The sequence below is a fragment of the Colius striatus genome, chromosome 4 (assembly GCF_028858725.1).
Source record: "Colius striatus isolate bColStr4 chromosome 4, bColStr4.1.hap1, whole genome shotgun sequence".
In the NCBI taxonomy this organism is placed as follows: domain Eukaryota; kingdom Metazoa; phylum Chordata; class Aves; order Coliiformes; family Coliidae; genus Colius; species Colius striatus.
The window spans coordinates 29519884-29541983 of record NC_084762.1 but is presented as its reverse complement, the minus strand read 5'-3'; the positions used below and the strand labels follow the sequence as shown (position 1 = coordinate 29541983).

The 22100-nt window shown below is 41.4% G+C and overlaps 1 protein-coding gene across 1 annotated transcript in view; it reads left to right on the top strand.

The window, feature by feature from the left end:
• The first annotated feature begins 421 nt into the window (after positions 1-421).
• TERT (telomerase reverse transcriptase) overlaps positions 422-22100 on the top strand; it is a 34796-nt gene continuing 13117 nt past the window's right edge. The window contains exons 1-8 of the mRNA XM_061994698.1: positions 422-649; positions 1785-3660; positions 6342-6537; positions 12139-12328; positions 15511-15693; positions 17323-17484; positions 17875-17970; positions 19883-19968. Coding sequence (XP_061850682.1) covers positions 422-649; positions 1785-3660; positions 6342-6537; positions 12139-12328; positions 15511-15693; positions 17323-17484; positions 17875-17970; positions 19883-19968 — 3017 coding nt within the window. The remainder of the gene's footprint in view (positions 650-1784; positions 3661-6341; positions 6538-12138; positions 12329-15510; positions 15694-17322; positions 17485-17874; positions 17971-19882; positions 19969-22100) is intronic.

Sequence of the window (22100 nt, the reverse complement as noted above, 5' to 3'; positions counted from 1 at the left end):
ACGTGCCTGAGGAGCGAAGCCCGCCCGGCCGGGCAGAGCGGCGTCACCGGCACCCAGAGCAGGCTCCGCGCGCGCGCGCTGCCTCAGCCGGAGCTGGACAGCGGCCTCCGCCCCGGCCCGCCCCGCCTCAGCTCACGGCGCGCCCACCGCCCCTCCGCCGCCACGCTGGGGCCCCGCCGCCCCGGGGCGGCTTCGCCGGGGCAGTTTTCTTCTTTCTTTAAAAAAAAAAAAAAATCCTAAAATACAATCACACTGCTCGGTTTTTTTGTTGTTGGGGTTTTTTTTTACGCCCAGAGGCAGCGCCCCGCTGCCTGCCGGCGGCTGGGGAGTGGGTCGGAGTGTAGCGGTGCGTGAGGGAGGGGAGGGGAGCGGAGCGGAGCGTGGTGCCGCCTCAGGTGGCGGTGTGCTCCATCCCCACAACATGGCGGTCTCAGAGCCTTTCGCAGCGGTGCTGGCCGCGCTGCGCGGATGCTACGCAGAGACCACCCCGCTGGAGACCTTCATCAGGCGGCTGCGGGAGAGCGGCGCTGGGGAGGCCGAGGTGCTGCGGGGCGACGACGCGCCCTGCTACCGCACCTTCGTGGGGCAGTGCGTGGTGTGCGTACCCCGTGGCGCCCGCGCCATCCCCCGGCCCCTCACCTTCCAGCAGGTAGGAGGCCAGCGGTGACCGCTGGACCGCTCGCACCTGCGGCGGGACGGGATGGGGCGGCCGCAACCGCGCAGCCCTTGCCGAAAGAGCGAGCTTTGTGCCGGGGGTCGCGGCTAGGCGCCCCCCCACCCCGCCGCCTCTCTGGCCAGGGCGCGGGGCTTGCCTGGCGGTAGAGGCGTGCGGAACGGGCCCCTGCGGCGCCGGGCTCCGCCGCCCGTCCGGCAGGGCGCTTCCTGTGCTCCATGTGGGGACGGCCGCCCGCCTGTAGCCCCTCGTGGCTGCTGCTGGCCGGGCCTCGCCGGGCCCCGGTGGCCTCACCGGTTGTTGGCCCCATCCAGAATCGCACCCCACCACCTCCTCTTCTCGGGGGTGCGCGAGGAAAGCCCTGGTGCCGGCGGGTGGGTGGTTGGATAACACCCGAGGTCTGCGTGTTTGGGGCTCCCCGACTCTGCGTGCCCTACGGGGTAGGAGCGACCAAATGTGGCCGGGGAGCAACTGAAAATGAAAAATGCCGCTTTCCCACCCTTGAGAGAATAGAGACGAGGGGGGAACACCATTTGGAGGTCGGTGTTTGAGAAGAAGAAATTTTTTAGAGAGGAAAGACTGCTTTTCTCACGGAGTTTACTGCGTGCGCGAGCAAAAGTGCTACTGTAGGAAGCAGGCTCATTGAGCGGGTCTTAGAACTGTAAACCGAGTCGTTCAGTTGAACCTTTCTTTATGTTAAAGGAAATGGAGGCCTCAAGAAAATCACTGTTTGCTCCCTGAAGGTTAGAGCCTGTGTGAGCACGTATCTGCGGGCAGAGTGATCTGAAGGCCTTGCAGTCCAGGTTGCTGAGGGAGCTAAGGGGAGCAGTGTAGGTTGTTTCCTGGGCAGGAAAACCGGGATCAAAAGGGCAGACGTTAAAAAGACTTCCTGAAAGTCGTAGGCCCAAGTTGCTGCATTGTAAATGTCGTGTGGTGTGCTTGAAAATCGTTCGTTTTGGGTATGGCACTTGTGAAGCATTAATAATTGCTTTGAAAGCTGTTGTCAGGGATGGTGTACCTTGCATGTCTGTTTACTTAAAGCATATATTGTGGCTGATGGAAAAGTTGATGATAAAAGCTAATTTTCTTTCTTCTTTCTTGCTTTCTTCAGTTATCTAGTCAGAGTGAAGTCATCACAAGAGTCGTTCAGAGATTGTGTGAAAAAAGAAAGAAGAATGTCCTCGCATACGGATATTCCTTACTGGACGAAAACAGTTCTTGTTTTCAAATCATGCCGTCTTCAAACATATACAGCTACCTGCCCAACACTGCAACAGAAACTATTCGTATCAGCGGCCTTTGGGAGACACTGCTGAGCAGGATAGGGGATGATGTGATGATGTATTTACTGGAACACTGTGCAATCTTTATGCTGGTTCCCCCTAGTAATTGCTACCAAGTTTGTGGGCAGCCAGTTTATGAACTTATTTCACGTAGTGTAGACTCATCCCCAGCGTTTGTTAAGCAAAGGTTTTCAAAACATAAACATAGTCGGTTGCTTGAATATATGCAGAGAAGATGTACGTTTCAGAGGCAGTATCTTTCAAAGTTGAATTGGTGGAAATGCAGACAAAAACTTGAAGCTAATGTCTCCAGCATGGGAAATAAAAAAATGAACAAGATACAGAAGTTAACATTCAGATACCAGTGTTCTGCAAAAGCTGTTTCTAAAACAAGCAAACACATCAGAACAGTTACTGAACATCTGCAGAAACAGAGTAGTTCCAGGTTGTATTTGTCAGTTGCGGTGCCATCTTTAAAAAGGAAACTTGATAGGGAGCAGCTTGAGATTTCAGCTAAGAGAGCAAAATTAGAGGAGAAAGCGGGAGAGGAAAAGGCTTGTAATGTCACTCCTGATGTAAACCAAAGCAGTTCCAAGAGCTACGGAGCTGATCATGTAGCATCACATCCTGTAAGTCCCATTAAAACACCGTGTGTTTCTCAAAGTGGCAGTGATATGTCTGGTCCTTTAGTTCACATGTCTCGTGGCGAGATGAAGTTTGCGGCAGGGGAAAGCAAACCTTTAAAGCCCAGTGTTGAAACGCAAGCAGAATCCCATAGGAAAGGAGCAGAGGTGTGTATGTCTGAATCTCAGTTGGATTCTGTGCAAACCAAACCCGTGGAGAGCATTACCTCAGAGTGCAAAAGGCAGGAAGGTTCCTTAGCATATTTGGCAAAGAAGTTACCAAATACGTTCTCGCGCTCTGCCGTGTACATTGACAGGAAGTTTCTTCTGTATTCTCGCAGGAGTTTCCAAGAGCGATTCCCTAAATCGTTTTTGTTGAATCACTTGCAGGGCTGTCAGGCAGGTGGAAGGCGGCTTATAGAAACTATATTCCTAAGCCAAAAGCTGTTGGAGAAAAAGCACAACCAAAGTCTGCCACATCACAACTGGAGAAAGAAGAGGTTGCCCAAACGCTACTGGCAAATGAGACACACATTTCAGAAGCTGTTAAAGAACCATGGAAAGTGCCCTTACTTAGTTCTCTTGAAAAAAAATTGCCCTGTCTGGATATCTGAAACTAGTGGGAGAAAAACTAAAGTGCCTTGTCAGGCAGCCTTGGCTTGGGAAGCAGAGGTTCAGGAGCAAGCAGAACAGTTTGGGAAAGAGCCTACTGGGAACATGACAAGCAGCAGGTGTGAATCTGGCCGCAGCAATGTGCCAGACAACTTAGGCGCTCCTCCTCTGGCAAAGTCTGTGTGTGGGGAGTCACGGAGGGAGGAGCAAAACCCTGGAGAGGAGTGTGACTCAGCCCTCAGGGAGCTCCTCAAGCAGCACAGCAGCCACTGGCAGGTGTACATGTTTGTGAGGGAGTGCCTGGAGCGGGTCATCCCCTCTGAGCTTTGGGGTTCAAACCATAACAAGTGCCGGTTCTTAAAAAATGTGAAAGCGTTCATTTCCATGGGGAAGTTTGCTAAGTTTTCCTTGCAGGAGCTGATGTGGAAGATGAGAGTGAATGACTGCATGTGGCTTCGTCTAGTCAAAGGTACTTCTTGTATTAAAGAACTAAGTGGTGGGGCTGGGAAGGGGAGGGTGTTGAATCTGAATTTAGAGTCATTTGCTTTGGTGGTGATAACTATAGCTGAGAAAGGACAGGTAGTTGTGTTTGGAATTGATGGTGGAAGAACACTTCAGTCTGCCTTCTGAAACAAGTTTTCATCATTTCATTTGCATGTTATGTGTTTAGTAGGGTGACATTTTCAGAAACACAAATTTGGAGCTCAGGCCTTTGACAACACTCTTTCCTTCCACTGCTGCCCTCCAAATTGCAGTAACTCTGGAAATTCATTAAAGTATGACCTAAGCACATGAGGAGCAAATGCAGTCTGCCTGTAGGTTACCATAAGCCTCAATAGAGAACTAAAGGCAAATCAAGACACTTTTAGTGACAGATGTTTCTCTGCTGTGGGAGTGAACCTTCATGCCACAAGGTGTTCTTTTTCCTCATGTATCACATGAATTCTGAGCAAGACTTCAGTCAGAATCATTTTTGTTTGGAAAAGACATTTCAAGTCCAGGCACTAACCTAACGCTGCCCAGCCCACCACTAAACCACAGTACAGGGTTTCCCGCCATCTGTCACTTTTCTGGAGCACTCTAGGAACAGGAGACCCTTACTGAGCATTGCTTCAGGCTGGGTAGGTGGTGACGAAGAGGTCACCAGATCAAGTAGTCCGTGACTGAAAGCTGTGTGAGGGAATCTCCTGCTTGCCCTGAATTCTATATGAATCCATTCAGTCTTGTTTTCAGATGATGACAGGAACATCTTGCTTCCTGGAAGAAGTCTGTTTTTTCAGATACCATCCTAGGGCTTAAATCTAACTGTGGTTCTGTGCTGCTAGCTGTAGGATCTAATGCATGGTGGCATTTTTCTCTCTCTGTACAACATGGATAGCATTAACTGGTGTGTTTGCAGTGTTTGTTCTTACTTGGATCCTACTGTAATGTAAGCTGAAGATGGTATCTCTTTTTAAATGGTGCAGCAGGGTTCTGAAGTTACTACGGGTTCTTTGTGATGGAGGAGGAAAAGAAAAAAATGTGATTTTTTGAGAAACAGGGTTAAAAATAGGGGAAGTTATGCTTCCATAAAAAAAGTTAATTCTAGTGAATATATTGATTCTTTATTCAGAAACACTGGCTCAAATAACATGATTTTCAAAATGCCATGGAATTAAATGCCTTAAAAGGTTTTTATTGTAAAATACACATTTAGTTCGTAGTCATTTGGAATATCTCATCTTAAAAAAAAAAAAAAAGTAATGCCCTCTTGTTCTTTGGCCTTGTTCCAGGAACAGCAACGCATAGTCGTGATTTTAACTGTCATGAAACTACTCCCTCATACTTGAAGATTAAACACGTGTTTAATAGCTTTGCTGTGCTGTAGGTGGTTTTGGGTTTTGTTTCCAAAAGAAGTAGTAGTGGTTTCTTGTCAGTTCCCTGATTTGCAGTCATCAATTGCATCTGTTTTCAGGATCTTAGAAAACAAATGATGGGGTTTTCAGGACAGCAGCTTAAAAACATCCTGGTTTAATTTGTATGTTTCAACTGCATATTGCAACCCTTTCTTCAGTTAGAACATTTTCTAACAGCAAACGTGTTTTCTTTTTCATTTCTGTTGCCTGGCTTCTTTTGAAGTAAACACTGTTTTATATCTTTATGGTAGTCTTTTCTTAGGTGCTGTAAGTGCATGAAAATGTCTGCACCCTGAAGCTCACAAAAACCAAACAGGGTAGAGAACTGGAAGTCTGTCTCTATAAGTCTCAGTTTTAAGCCTCAGCTTTGTTGTGTCAAAATTAAGCTGTTTTTAACATTTGTGCAATAATCATGATTTGTGCTGTGCAGCTGAACTAATGTTTCTGTTATGTTGTATTTTGCAAAATTCTGCTCTTTGATTAGAAAAAAATACCATTGAAATCTGGCAAAAATACAGTATGGTAGCACAGGGTTTTTTACTCACTACTCACCTATATTTAGACATCACTACAGATGTGTGTGGCCTTGAATTTGACAGTATGTTCTGGGTTCATAAATTTTGTCCCATTTATATTTTATAAGAGCTGATAGACTTAGGGTGTTTTTGGATTTGTTTTTTTTTTTCCTCTTGTTTTCTAACTGCAGCAGTAATTTTATATAGGGTGTCTGAAGTAAAGCCTAACTCTGAAACTAATTTTCACATACTTGAGAAATCTGAATATCATTCTCATCCCCAAGTCATCTCAGTTTAATTCTGTTCTTTTTACAGTGTACTTACATATTTTCACCCTTCTGCCTTTTTTTTTTTTTTAAATTTTATATCGTATCAGGCTTATTTTCATTTTTCCTTTCCCTTCACAATAACCTTGCCATTATGCCTTAAAGATCTTGCACAATCAACAACAGGGGAAGAAAGAAAGTCTTTGGGCTACTAATGACATGTGTTTGTATCTTGTGTGTCACTTTGTCACTGCATTAATTTTCATGTTTGTATTTTTAAGCTTGAGGCGGTCACATAATTTAATGGCAGTGAAAATTTGGAGTGGCAATTGTTTCTGTTTGCTTTTTATCTTTCTACTAACTTTAAGCTAAGAAAAGTGTTGTGTGTGGGGTGGGGTTGTTTGTATGTTCTGTTTCTTTGCCAATACAAATAGTTGATATTTGATACAACTACTTTTGAATTGTTTATTGAAGGTGATCACTTTGTTCCTGCCTATGAACATTGTTTCCGTGAAGAACTTTTGGCTAAATTCCTATACTGGCTGATGGATACTTATGTTGTTGAGTTGCTCAGATCATTTTTCTATGTCACCGAGACCATGTTCCAGAAAAACATGCTTTTCTACTACCGAAAGTTTATCTGGGGCAAGTTACAGAACATTGGAATTAGGTAACATTAGAAAACTAATCAAACATTAATGGAATATGTGGAAATCTCATGTTTTGTAGTGTAAAGTTATAATTCTGCTTTCACCTGCCTCTTTATCTTCCTTTTATTTACTTAGTTTCCCAAAAGAAAATTTGACCTGTGATTGTAGTATGCACAGCCTGTAAATTCAAAAAATATTTAGTGTGAATTAACTGATTCAAGTTTAGAATTCTTTGGTAGAAAAGAAACCTTTGCAGTAGTAAAATCTGTTAAAAAGATAACTTTGTTTTGATAAGTCTGTTTTTGACACCTTCTTACAATGAATATGGTGACAGAATCCTAAATTAACCTTGGGAAAGTTAACTTTAAAAAATATTCAGTTGGCTTTGTTTTTAAATTAAAGCAGTTGAAGCACAAGACCCATGCCAAACCAAACCCAAACCTCTGCTGAAATACGGTAATACTCTGTTCATAAATTCAAACAGTAGCCTTGTGGCTTTGGATTTTTTTTTTTTTTTTTTTGAAAGTAGAGGAATTTAAGAGCTGCAGCTTTTTTTCAGCTGTGGAATTTCATGCTGCTTTTTTGGTCTTAAAAATGTATGCATATATTGGTTAGGGAATTATTTAAGATGAAATTTTAAGCAAGTAGCTGAGAAAACATGAAGACTCTAAAGGTAATTTTAATGAACAGTGTTGTGCATGTCTCTGTAGTTCATGTCTTTTTTTTTCATTATAAATTTTTGTTGTCTGAGAGATCTTTGAAACTGTACAAAATCAACATACTTAACGTCTTGTGTTTTAACAGCTATTTTCTGTGGTAAATCTTTTGCTTTCACAGTGGTCTGTTGGTCTACAGTGTTACATGTGTGATTTTTAATTTTTTTTTACCTCCTGTCCCACCACTTCCTGATTCAACATTAGCATCTCCAGGGCAGCTCTTCTGCATATGTTTGCACCTAACAGGGCCTCGATCTTGTTTGTAGTTGTAGCACAGAATATACAATTTAAATAGTAGTAGTAGAATATTTTCATCCTCACATACACTGTTTGTCTTGTCTTCAACCTAACAGCCTTGGTGTTGCAGTTAGTCTTTGAAGTACATTAAAACTACATAAAACTCTAGGTTTTTTGCCATAATGCATCATGAAGTACTAACTTTTACATATTAGATGTAATTCTGTTTTTAGTAGAGTGTGTGTTTCAGAGAAAACAACCAGCTTTAGGTTTAGCCCTTTATCCCTGTCCTCAGTTTTGCAGAAGAACCCAGTGTATAAGAAAAAGGTGCTCTGAACTCAAAAGACCCTAACCTGGGCTGATCTCATTTAGCTTCTGATTTCCTCCCCATGTATTTCCCCACCTTACAGAAACGCAGTTCTCACCTTTGGCTTAAGGAGTCCCTGGACTTCAGATTATTGGAAGATGGGAAAACATACCAAGGAAGTACTGCTGCATGCTTGTCAAGGGCATGCTGTAAGGACTGAGTGTTTGTCATTTGCCACAGGATATATAGCTATATAGATTTTTTTTGGTCTGATCCTAGCAGCTGCATTTCAGCTTCACTCACAAGGCTGAGGCTTTCAGCACACTGCTTTTGAGTCTGCTGTGCAATGTGAGGTCTCCCACTAATTCGCCTTACTGTGTTCATACACATGGCAGACTGCCCACTTCACATAGCAATAGAGAAATTGCGGTTTAGAGATACTGTGAAACAGCTGTTCAGAGCTCCCTGTGCTTCCTTGGCCATTTCAAGACTCTCCAGGCACCATCCTCTCTTACCCAAGCAGTGTCTTCAGTCTTGGTGAATTGGTGTCAAAGGCTGTTGAGCTGCTTCCATCTTCTCTGGAGGAAGAGTGTTCGGTGGCCTCAGTTGTTGCCCTAATGTCTGTTTTGGGGCTGTTCTGGTTCTTAACTCCTCTTCATCTGGAGGTGCTCGTAGTTTGCAGGAAAGCATTTGCAGCCAAGCATAGCCATTGGTGCCTTTCCAGTTCATTTGCATCCTCCTTTGGATGCCCTGCATTGTCACTAGGAAGTGAATGTCTGGCCTGAAGGGCTGTCTGTGTTAGTAGATCTTCCCATGCAGAATCCCACTGAAGGGGGATTGCTGTTCTGGGAGATGACCCAAATCTGAATGTTTATGTCGTGGTTTGGCCCAGCTAGCAGAGCAGCACCACGACAGTCTCTCGCTCGGTGCCCCCGTTCACCTCCACCCTCATTAGGATAGCAGAGGCCCCAGCGAAATGGGAGTAAAAAGATAAGTAAGGTTATTGTGGATTAAGACAAGGGCAGGGAGGGCTCGCTGCCAATTAGAGTTCCAGGCAAAACAAACTCCAGTACTCGACCTAGGAAAGTATGAAAGTTTATTCTACAAGAAACAGAACAGAATAAAAGCAAAAAGGGAGTAGGATGATGAGAAAATTACAACCAGCACTTTAAGATCTCCCTCCCCCATCCCTCCTTTCTTCCCGGGCCCAGCTCACTGCTCCCGATATCTCTATCTCCTCCCCACTCAACAGATCAGGGGGGCAGGGAGTGGGGGATGTGGTCAGTCTCTCACAGATGGGCTCTGCCACTCTGTCTTCTCAGATGAGGACAACTCCTTGCTTCTTCCCCTGCTCCCACATGGGGTTCCTCCCCTAGAACACAGTCCTTAATGAGCTTCTCTGGTGTGAGTTGTTCCCTATTCTGCCGATACAGGGTCCCTCACAAGGGACACAGTCCTTGGTCAATATCTCTGGCGTGGATTCTTCACCACGGTTGCAATTTCTGCAGTTACAGGGTCCCTCTCTCGGGACAAGGCCTCTTCTGGGCATAAGTTTAATGAGCTGCTTTGTCGTGGGTTCCCCCCCACAGTTGCAGCTGTGGATATTGGGTCCCTTCCTCGGGACATGACCTGCTCCGGCCATAGTGATAAAGGGTCCCTCCTTTGGGATATGGCCTCTTCCAGCCATGGTTTTAAAGAAGAAAATCACTGCCCCGACTCAGGATCTGTAGTGAAGTGATTGGGTCCCTCCCATGGGACACGGCCTCCTGCAGCCATAGTCACCGTCTCTAGCTCGGGGCCTTTAATGAAGTGAATCACTGCCCCTGGTCCGGGGCCAGCTTTAGCAAAATGAGTCTCTGCCCCTGATACAGGGTCATCAAAATGAGTCTCTACTGCTGATGCAGGGTCTTTAAAGAAATGAAAATAAATCTCGGTTTCACCAGTCCTCTCTGTAGAATGCAGGGGAGTCTCTGCTCCAGCACACCTCCTCCTCTCTTTCATCACTGACCTTGGAGTCCGCATGGCTTTTTCTCTCACTGTTCCTACTCCTTTCACCACCACCAGCCAGAAGAAGACGAAGGGACAGAAGAAGGAAGAAACAGGAAGAAGAAGGAGGAAGAAGCCTCCTCTTCCGGCTTCTTCTTAAAAAGTTATCGTGAAGGCATCTAATTGGCTCAGCCCCAGAAGTGGGTCTGGCTCAGAGCTGGGGAGAGTTGCAAGCAACTTCTCATCTTTACAGCCCCTTCCCCCTTTTCAGAAAAGGCTGTCATGTCAAACCATGACAGTTTATCTTGGTGCTGTGTGAGTCGAGATTAGAGTATGCTGGATTTCTTGCACACAGATAACTTTCTTTTTGAAGCTATACCAAACTTCATATCCCAAATTAAAAATAATACTTTATTAAGAAAAGTCCAATATTTAATGATACAGGTGGTTCAAGTTATGTGGCCCAAGGAATACAAAGTTATGTTTTCAAAGTAATGTACCCAATTTCATGGTGACAGCACCTGTTTGTCTAAGGACCTCACTGTCCCTGCCCTTGCCACACGGTAGCTGTTGAGGATTGAAAATGCTGCAGAAATTCTAAATTTTTCCCCATCAGACTGTGGTGGGATGTCAGAAGACAGCAGGACCATACCCTCGGCTTCCTCCAGGTTCCAGTGCATACTGATGCTGTGAGTGTGCAAGTGCGAGTAGGGCGTTTCAGTGGCTGCTGGATTAGTGCGTGTTCAGCATCGTTAGCGCTGCTATAAATGCCATGAAATAAGCAATGAAGGTTGCTGCAGGCAAAATGCCAGTTCTGCAGCCAACCAGAGATAGTAATGATGAAAATCTGCCAATAACTGGTTTTCCCTTTCAGAGGAAGTAATATTTTTTTTCTATATATAGTGATTGTTTCAGGGTTATTTTTTCCTTTCAATCTTGAATATAAACTGCAAAGTGATGGAAATGTGTTCATCTGTTTTTGTTGACCTGGAGTTGCTCGTTTTGTCTTAGTGATCTAGCTAATACTGTAGTACACAAGCTTTATGGGTTCATGAAAGAGTTTAAGTAATAATAAATAATAATAATGATCTCTAGCTGTGGAAAAGTGATCTCTTGCTCATTCTGGTTTACTTTGGGCTACATCTGTACCAAGAACATTGGAAGTAAATTTAAGTATAAATCCTGAAAACACTTGCTCTCTAATAGCTCAAATTGCTGTCCCTGGATTTCCCTGTATCTTCTAGGTGTCGTGCCCTGTGTTGCACAGACACCAGCAGTTCCAAGCAGCTGGATCATTAGCTTGTATGTGAGTTGTATTGGCATAACGAGGAGAAATATTTGTGTGCCTCTCTTACCTGCATGCCAAGTGTGTCCTAAAGCATGCCTACAGGGTTTCCACCATCCATCCACCCCCTTTATGTGATAGTATGGCCTCCTTTTGCTAAACCAGCCTGGTGGTTGGTGTGGAATAAGAAAAATCTGCATGCAAGTTTATATTTGCATCCCTCCTTCTGCAGGGATTCAAATTGTCTCACAGGGAAGTACGCGAATCCCTAGGCTGTAGGGCTTTTTGGAATGACGTTTTGTCCTTCTGAAACAATGCAGGAGACTGATCCATGTCTTTCACATTTCTAGTAGGCCACTTTAACAAATGCATCTTAAGTAAAATCATGAGCACTGCCTCCTCTTCTTGTCTCATTGCTTTGGAAGCTGCACTGAACTGTATATCCCAAAGGAGTGTCTGAGGGGAAAGCACATTTCCTGATAAGATGGACTGTTGGAGCTCAGAATCTATGTCTTGGGAGCCTTCTGTTTTTTGTTATTCTCTGCTGTTCACTTCAGCTGATGCCTACTCATCGGATTGTTTCTTTAGAACAACGGTACTGGATATTTGAATGTCCTTTTGTTATATATGTGTCCTAGCATCTCTGTTCACTACACTACCTTTTAATATGTAGTAGGTCCCCTAAATTTGGGGAGTAAAACAGCCCATCCATTACAGTGTGCAAGTCCTTCCCTGGATGTTTCTTAACAAAGTTTTCCGAAGGCTTTAGTCACCTTTGTATATGTCTTTCAAGCTTCTGAAACCATGAAAAATAACCAGTGTATTTCATAATGTGCAAATATATGTGCCTAATGTGTGCTTAAGTTTTAGTTTGTATTAATTAAGATTTTTCTTTATTAATTTGTATTGATCAGAAATGTGTATTCTCTTACTATTGCATTACATTGTCATTAAGATACCTTGAAAATGTTCTGAAATTCAGATTTCCGTGTCACTTTCTGCAGTGGTCATTATTTGTAATTATCTTGTTAGTAAATTATTTGGCTATGTTGTAACTGTTGCTTACACTGAATATGTATTTACATTTTAGAAGCCATTTTGCCAAAGTACATCTACGTGCTTTATCTTCAGAGGAGATTGAAGCTGCCCGTCAAAACAATTATGTTCAGCTGGCATCAAAGCTCCGGTTCATTCCCAAAACAAATGGGTTAAGACCCATAGTGAAAGTGAGCGGTGTTGTTGAAGCACAAGCATTCAGCAGGGAAAACAGAGAAAAGAAGGTTTTTATTTTCTTTATTGCTTTATGCAGTTTTGGTATTGGCAGCTAATAGAGCAAGTGGGGTTTTATATGTTACAGAAAACTATTTTTAGTGTGGTGAACTGGAACACTCAAATCTGAATGACTGACTGGGTCTATGTGTTGCAATTTAACTTCACACTTCCCAATGCTTAATTACCGTTAGCTTCCATGGCCAGAATCCCATACTTCTGTTAGCGAGCCTGTCATAAGGAACCTGTCAGGTAATCATGTTTTCTTTTTCTCCTCTTTCCATCCCTTTCCCTCCGGCTTGCTAACTGTGCCTGGTTGTGGTAGGTGTTGGCCATCTATGGGCGTAGGCATATCTCAGAGTTATTCAGTGTTCTGAGCTAACGTGTCATGTTTGTTTGGCACGGGAGAGGGTGAAAAGCAGATGAGCCTGGCCTGTTGGGAGTTGTCTGAATACAGATTGTGCACATTGATCTTGGGGCTGGCTGCAGTGCCAGGTCAACCCAGGGGGCTGAACAGTGCTGAGTTGGGTGTGCTACAGAGGAAGGTCTAAGAAGGGTGAGGAAGCTGGATCAAACATAGTAGGGAGATAGGAAGGAAGCTGTTAATTTACTCCAGAGACACAACACACAGTGTACATAATAATAATCTTAATGGGCCTGTAAACTGCAAGACAGTGGGAACCCAATTTTGCTGTCTTCTACAACTACATTAATTGTTTTTTCCTTAAGGTTGAGTCCCATTTAGTGCACAAGATTAAATGTTCCCCAAATGGGTGAGAGGTCAGTGACTTCAACTGTGGTAACTGCTGGAGTGGCTTGAGCTAACCTGGCTGCCTTGGAGATGAGAGGGAATATCTGTGTCTGCTGAAAAGTGCAGGCAGTTCACTCCTGTTGGATAGTGCTGACACTATTAGTAGCTGCTGAGGATTGAAAATGCTGCAGAAATTCAAAATCTTTCCCTATAAAATTGGGATGGGATTTCGAAAGACAGCCAGACCGGTTGCAGCATAGCTAATGATTTTTGTAAATCCAAGAAGCACAAGGTGGTGGCAGTGTGTTACCTCTTTTCTCAGATAGAAGACTGAGACAGAGGAAAGTGGCTAGTGCAAAATGGTCATCTTAGTCATGAATTCAGGGATTCCAGTCTAGTGGAAGGGATGTAGTGTTTTTTTTTAGTTTTTTTCCTTCTATTTTTCCTTTTTTCCCTTTTAAAATTTTCTTATTTTCCTCTTTTATTTCGCAACTTTCATTGTTTGTTTCTGTCATGGCATTTTATCCAGCACTATTCCAGATTTTTCATCCCGTAGCTCATCCAGCTTGTCTCAGCCTCCAGTTTCCTCCTAGCATTTAAATTTTAGAAGGCAGATGATCTTTTGGTTCTTTCTCTCTGATAATGTTCAAGGTTTTGGAATTTGGAAGCCAGCTTGGAATTGTATTAGTAGTCTTGTCCAGCTTCTGTGGCTCAGCACTGCAATGTATCCAGAGGAATTGCCAGAGAGAATCTCCCAAATATCCAGCAAACAAACTTCTGAGTATTGGATAACTGTGAGACTTTGCTGCAAAACATATGGTGGAATGTGTCCAGTTCTGTGAATTTACCCAAAAATCAATGTAGATTTTGGTTTGTTTTGAAGGTTTCACGTACTTGTTTTACATCCTCCCTTATTGTTTGAAGTGTTTTTGGTGTTATTTTTAATGGGAAGCTCCAAGCACCAGGAGGCAGAAGGGTGCTAAAAGATGTGATTTCTCTGAGAGTTTATTTAGAGATTTATTCTGCAGAGATTCCATTAGGTTTTGCAAAAATGTTAACTGTGGATTAGACTTGTTCTGGGTAATTAAGAGGCTCAGGGGAATTCCTTCTAATATGAGAATGTGCAACTGTGCCTCTCTCAGGTCTAGCTTAAACTGGATTTGAAAATGGTCTATTAAGTGAGTTGCTAACCCACTTGCTAACACCCCTGTGGCCATCAGCTTTGTGAAAAGGTGAAGGTGTGCTTTTTGTGAAAGTGCAACCCCTCTGGGATAGGTTCATTAAGAAGGAAAGAAGGAACATTTCTATTTTGATTTCTGCTGCTTCTCTTTACCTTTGAGCTACACCTCTAGCCTTTTGACTGTTTTTCTAAGAAACTTGGCCTGTAACAGAAAAGATACCATTGCAGTAATTCAGAAAAGCATTTTAATTTTCAGAAATCTTTGTTTTATAAACTGATCAAAAACATTTTTGCAAGATCAGCCGTTGAATGAACACGATTACTTGCCTTGTGTAAAACAGTGAAGTTTGATCGAGTTGTTTTGAAGGCAGTGGCACTAAGGGTTTTTAGTGTGCTTTAGTTTAGCCAGCTCTTCGCTGAAACCTCTAATTGATTTTTTTTCAGTGCAAAAGTTAATGTTTTCAGATAAATTGAAATGCTTCTGTAATTAGTAGTTTAAGCATATCAGTATCAAGATGTCAGTAGTACCACTGAGAGTAACAAACTTCTTGTGTTCTGTGTTTACACTTTGGAACATTTCTCTGAAATTCTGAACTGATTTTTAAATACCTTATACATGCAGCTTGTGTATTTTCTTCAGTAGTATCGCTTGCTGTTTCAACATTCTTTTGTTGCTAGGTCTGTCAATATTTTTTTTCCTTAAGGTGTTTACACAGGTGATAAGCCTTCACAACTTCACTGCCGCTTAGGTGTGTTTTACTGTTCCCACAGCCAAGAGTTCAGTCTTTGCTAATGTATTTGCAACAAGTGCCTACAGAGGCTGAACTAATGATGCAGCTGGAGTTAGCCTGAAGTCTCAAAGCACACGTTCTTTTTGTTGTTCTTGCTGTGATAATGGCCTCCAGCAGAGAGAAGGAATGATATTTAAGTAGTTACCTTCTAATTGGTGCTGACCGCTTTTTTTTTTTATCTGGAGTCCCTCTGTTTATCTCTTTTAACTATTAAACCTTGATTTTCAGTCAAGTACAGGAAAAAAAATTTTTTTAGGATTTAAATGGACCAAAAGAGAAAAAGTATTTGAGACTGGTTTGCCACTTGCAGGTAATTACTGCAGCTGTAGTCAGAGTGTCTGAAAACTGCCATTGACCAAAATCATGTAGTAAATATGCAAATTTTGTATCCTATTTCATCTAAATGTGAAATTTATGTATTGCACATATGTTGCAGCATACTTAAGGTGATTCTCTTTGGTCTCTTTTTAGATGCAGCAGTACAACACTCGACTAAAAAATCTGTTTAGTGTGTTAAATTATGAACGGACTATAAACACCAGTTTTATCGGCTCCTCGGTATTTGGTAAAGATGATATCTACAAGACATGGAAGAAGTTTGTTACAAAGGTTCTTGAATCAGATGGTGAAATACCTCGTTTCTACTATGTAAAGGTATGTCTTAATTTACATATTCTGACTAACTTGTGAAAGTCAGCTTGCACAGTTTTTTTTTATAGCTGTAATAGCTGTAATTTGAGTTTATCATCATAGAATCATCATTGAATGGTAGGGTTGGAAGGGACCTTTAGAGATCATCTAGTCTAACCTCCCTGCAGAAGCAGGTCAACCTAGATCAGCTAGCACAGGAACTTGTCCAGACAGGTCTTGAAGACCTCCAAGGAAGGAGACTCCACAACCCCTCTGGGCAGCCTGTGCCTCTGCTCCGTCACCCTCACAGTGAAATAGTTTTTTCTTGTATTTAAGTGGGACTTTTTGTGTTCCAGCTTTATCCCATTACCCCTTGTCCTGTTGCTAGCTACAATAGAAACAAGGGATGCCCCAACCTCCTGACATCCACACTTTAGATATTTGTAAGTATTAATAAGATCCCCCCTCAGTCTTCTCTTTTCTAGACTAAACAGCCCCAGTTCCCATAGCCTTTCCTCAAAATAAACTTTTGTGCATACTTAACACAGGCTCTGGTTGGTTTTTTGGGGGGATTGGGGGATGGTGGTTTTCTTGAGGGATGTGTGTCCCTGCAGTAGTGCTTCCCTTACTTGGGTCTTTTTCTATCCATCTTTGTCATGCAGAAGCTCTTGCTTCTGCACATGCACTGGATTGTTTCATTTATATGGGATAGAAATATAAACTCAGATATGCTTTTAGGGTGACCAGGAAAAACTTGCTATGTGCATTTGGATAAATTCAGCATCTTTTTAAAAATAGATCTCAATATCATTCATGTTGAAGTTGAACACTTGAACTGTGTCTCTCCCAAGTTTCTTCTCCTACTTGAAAAAACGAGCGCTTGTCATATGCCACTATTTGAAGGAGTTTCTTCTTAACACTTTAGGTTTCCAGTTATTTCTAGCAGGCAGCCTTTTATGTTTAAGCTCAGTTCATAGCTTTGAATTGGGATGATTTATACAAGTGTAAGTTACATAGTGTTATAGTGGAGCTCCTCTCTTGTGCTCTCATATGTCAGTTGTCATCCTGTCCTGAAATTACTTCTAGTGATTGTCTTGTTATCTTTTAGGCCAAAGAGTCATGTCATTGACTTTCCTTCTTCAGAAGGATTTGAGTTTTGACTGTGACAAGCAAAAATAGAATTAAAATCGTAACATGAGTTTTAGAAAAGACAAAGCATCTGAGTTTTGTTGTTTTCCAAAAGCCTGAGATGCCACCTCCATGATCATATGGAGAGTAAGGTTTCTTAAAATATTTAAACATATAAATATATTAACAATAAACTTTAGTTAAATGACTGAAGATAGAGCATTAGATTTAGGGTTGCATATGGTATCATGTTCTGTTAATAACAAGAACTGTGATAAAACTGGTGGTTTGGTCATCCCTTGTAAGGGAAAACTCACTGATTAGCAGGGAAGGGTTTTGCAGATGAGCAGTGAGTTTTTGTTTTGTCACAAATTTGGACTGAGATGGAATGATGCAGTAATTTCCCTTTTACATGATTTGTCCTTCAGCCTTGTTTACATACTACATCAGTAGTTTTTTCATACTACCACAGTGTTTACAATTATATTGATGAATACATAATGGGAGACATTTCTTCTGTTTCAGGCTGATGTGTCAAGGGCTTATGATACTATTCCTCACAATAAACTTGTGGAAGTGATTTCACGGATTTTAAACCCTGAGAAAAGAACTGTCTACTGCATACGGCGCTACGCTGTGATTATGGTCACCACAAGTGGAAAAGCCAGGAGGTTCTATAGGAGACATGTATGACTTGCTGATTTCTTCTGTTTGTTGTTGTAGACATATTTTGGTCCAAGGAATGTTTTCCTCTTTAGGTGCTTCTTAGTCACAAGTCAAATAAGGCAATTACTTCAGAAACCCAGAAGGGTTAACAGTGTTGGATACTTTCCAAAGGCAGCAAAGCTTCTTTTTATTTGGTACTTTATACACTTTTAACTCAACACTAGTAAGAATAAAGATAAATGTGTTGTGGAAACAGAGATACGTGAGGGAGATACTTCATTTTAACAATAGCAGAATTGTTGGATTAAAATAATGCAATAAGGCTGGCCCTTTGACTTTCACTTAATAAAAGAGTCTGGTACTGAAATTTCTATTGCTTTTGTCATTTATTTCTTTACACTTAATGTACAGGTTTCTACTTTCAAGGATTTTATGCCAGACATGAAGCAGTTTGTGTCCCAGCTTCAGGAGAATGCCTCTTTGCAAAATGCAATAATAGTTGAACAGGTAAGTATTGGGAGGCCTCTTTTCAACTGAAAAAGAAACCTACAGAAGAATTGGAGGAAGACTGGGATTTTTAATTGATTGTGCATGTTATATGGTGACTCTACTCCTCTTCTAGTTACCCAGCACCTTCCCTAGAAAGGCTTTTGTCATCTCTTCTTTGATGCTTACAGCAGGCTCCCAGTGTTCAGTGGAAGGAGTGAAACGGGCGAGAAATCTGACAAGACATCCTGGACTTTTTCCAGATTTTCAATTTTAAACCAATGTTTTTGCCTTGCCTTTCCCCTTTCCCCTTTCCCCTTTCCCCTTTCCCCTTTCCCCTTTCCCCTTTCCCCTTTCCCCTTTCCCCTTTCCCCTTTCCCCTTTCCCCTTTCCCCTTTCCCCAATTCCATTGTTTGTTGCAACAGTTCTCAAATGAGAAATGGACTTTTAAAGATGAGCTTCAACACTTACTGTGTCCAAAATGTGCCCAAGTAAGAGTGCATGAATTGTATTCTGTGCTCAGTAGCTAAGGAAACACATGTGATATCTTGAGCAGCAAACTGCACAGAATAGAAAATTGACTTTTTTTTTAAAAAGTTCATTATAATGATTACCTGCCAAGATTTCTAAGAATGAACTCTTCTTTAGATGAGTTAAAGTGAAACACAAAATAAGATCAACTCTTGTATTTTTTGTTTAAAGAAAATTTGTAACTGGCAGTGAATTGCAGTTAAAAATTTTATATCTTTTAAATTTTTTTCAAGTGACACTTTGTAACAAGAAACAAATATCCTTCTGTTTTAATTCCTATGCTGCAGAGAACTGTACTAGTTCCAAATCTCTGTTCTCAAGATTTCCTTCTGCTCACGGATCGTGACAGAGAAAGGCATAGAAGTAGGTGATGTGCTCAGTTTTTGAATACATTTTATTGCTTGGAATCATCTTGTTCCATGATAACAACCCACAAGATTCCTGAGCATCAGATGAACACACAGGTATTTTCTCACAATACAGAGGGCCTAATGAGTACATGGATGAAAACTAGATGACTCTTGATGATGTGTATGTAGGTTTTGTTACATTCTTTTTTTTTTCCAGTGGACATCTGATTTAGATTACACTAGATATTAACTGGACAGCAGCATTCTATTTCATACCATTTTACAGTTGAAAACAATTTCTATGTGTGTCACTACTTAGAAAGGAAATATTTTGAGAAACATATAATGTCACCTTGGGTGTCTTGTACCACAAGTCCATCACATTAGCATTCTAGTACAAACCGTTGCCTCATATGGCTCTTTCAAAAGCTGAGTGCATTTGTTTGATGTCTTATCTATGCAAATAGGAAGCAATTTTGCTTTAGTTTTCATGACATCATTGTTAACAGGATTTAAATTGCTCTAAATTAATTTTTTATCACACAATTTTGAACATCAAAAGCTTCATAAATACTGAGTGGACAGTCATGCTTGGAATTGTTTGTAATATGTGGCAGAGAATGTGTTTTGTGCTAAAACTGTAGAGTGTACTTATACTTGAGGAATTGTGAAGAATATTACAGTTAGAGAAATTGTCCTACAGAATAGAAAGTGTCCAAATGAACAAGGTCTCAGATTTTGTAATAATCCAATATAAGCACTTAAACAAGTGGTTTTAGATGTGTGATTTTCCATATAATGCCAATCAAAATTGCTTTTCTCCCTAAAGCGATATAAAACAAAAGTGCACCATTCACTTTTTAGATGTGAGCAGCTTTTTGACATGTGTATCCAGATCTTGATTTTAGGTGGATCTTTTCCTACCTTAGGGGTTTGAGCTACTGCAGCTTAACTTTCCATAAGGGTTTCTGTGTATCTTATAAGTTTATACTGTATTTTTTAGTTTCAGTATGTTTCTAAAGTACAAATGTTTTGTTTTGTCCCATGTCTAGAGCTTAACTTTTAATGAGACAAGTTCCAGCCTGTTTACTTTTTTTCTTCAAATGATACATAACAACATTCTGGAGATCGGGAGCAGGTAAATAAGAAGTTTTTCTTTGTATAATGTGTTTGGGTTTTTTGGTTGCTTGGTTGTTTTAGATAGATTTAATTGAGTCAGGACATTTTTGATGTCTGTCTTTTAAAGATTTTTTTTCCATGTTAATAAGAAATCTGTTTATCAATTTAAGCTCCATAAAAGCATGAAGAATTTGGAGTCAAATATAGAATCATAGAATCATTTTGGTTGGAAAAGACCTTGAAGATCATAGAGCCCAACCACTACCTGACACTGCCAAGCCCACCACTAAACCATGTGTTCCTCAGCACCTGATCTATGCATCTTTTAAACATCTCCACTGATGGTGACTCCACCACCTCCCCTTCCAATGCTTAATAACCCTCTGATGAAAAAGTTCTTCCTGTTCTCCAATCTAAACCTCCCCTGGTGCAACTTAAGCCCATTTCCTGTTGTCCTATCATTCATTACTGGAGAGAAAGAGTGACCCACATCTTGCTTACATCCTCCTTTCAGATAGTTGTAGAGAGTGATCCTATCTCTCTTCAGCTTTCTCTTCTCCAGACTAAACAACCCCAGTTCTCTCAGTCACACCTCATAAGACTTGTTCTCTAGATTCTACACCAGCTCCGTTGCCCATCTCTGGATATGCTCCAGCACCTCAATGGCTTTCCTGTAGTGAAGGGCCCAGAACTGAACACAGTATTTGAGATGCGGCCACACTGGTGTGGCTGCACCTCAAATCACTTCCTTGGCCACGTTATTTCTGATACATGCCAAGATGCCATTGGCCTTCTTGGCCACCTGAGCACACTACTAGCTCATGTTCAGGTGGCTGTCAATGAACATCTTTTCCTCCAGTCAGCTTTCCACCCATGCATCCCCAAGCCTGTATTGTTGCATGGGGTTGTTGTGGCCCAAATGCAGGACCAAGCCCTTGGTAAAGCTTATACAGGCCTCAGCTCACTTATCCAGCCTGTCGAGGTCCCTCTGAAAAGCCTTCCTGCTCTGAAGCAAAAATATATTGAATAAAACTTCTGTTTCACACCTGGATTTTCAAAAGAAAAATGCTTTAAAATGTTGTGATCCATAGTGATGAACAAAAGCAAGGTAATATCTAAGTAATCATGCAAAAGCCTTTAGTCATTTCCCTGTAATGCAAAATTAAACTTTTTCTTCACAGCTTTGCAATTTAGCAAGTTAAAATAAAATTAGTAGGCAATAACAACAGGAATTAAAATTGTTTGCAACTCCCGAATTAGTAATTGGAGTAGTACTGCAGGTTTCTTCTTGTGTTGCTAGAGATACTGATCTGGTTTTTATGTTTTGCCTCTAGGTGGCAAATGTGTACCAGGACATTAGAGTGAATAGTTTCTTGCTCTTGAAAAAAAATGCAACTTTAATCTCTTAATCTCACCAGGACTAAGGCAGGAGGAGAGAAGCTTTCAAGAAGTCATATAGAAGAGCATTTCTAGATTTTTCTAGCATTGACACTTAGACTCCCTTTGGCAGGATCGTGAGAATGCTGATGTGGCATGTCACTAGTAAGGACTAACTGTCATCAGTGTGTTTAACAGAAGTTTAATGGCTTTAAAGAAAACACATTTTGACAAAGCCAACTTCACACTTAGTTGAATTCAGTCATAGCAGAATTGAAAAAATAGTTTGTCCTGGAATTAATTTGCCCTTTTTAAGTACTTCATTCTCATTTGTTCAAAAAATCCCCAACCCAGCATTGCAAATAAGTTTATTATAAGAATATACTCATTCATTAAGTGCAGGTTCTCAAAAAGCCATCACAATTAGTCAACATTAATTTGATGTTTTGAGAAAAGTGCTATTGTTGAGCTGTGGACCGTGAAGGAATATTTTGATACTATTTGATGCATTTATCAAAAGTCTGAAAAAATATAAAAATTCCTACTAGGAAAAGATTGCAAATGACTTGAAACATCAGTAAGATCTCTGCTAGAATAGAGTATTGTGCCGCCAGTGTCTTCTTGCATACTTTTGTTCTTACTAAACCATTCGTGTAGTAATGGTGAAGTGAACATTATTACGTCTCAAAACTTCAAAAGAGTGTTGTGGAAATAATTCACAGTTGGGTTTTGTGAGGCATATTCATTCTGTTGCTACTAGTATAGAAAAATCCA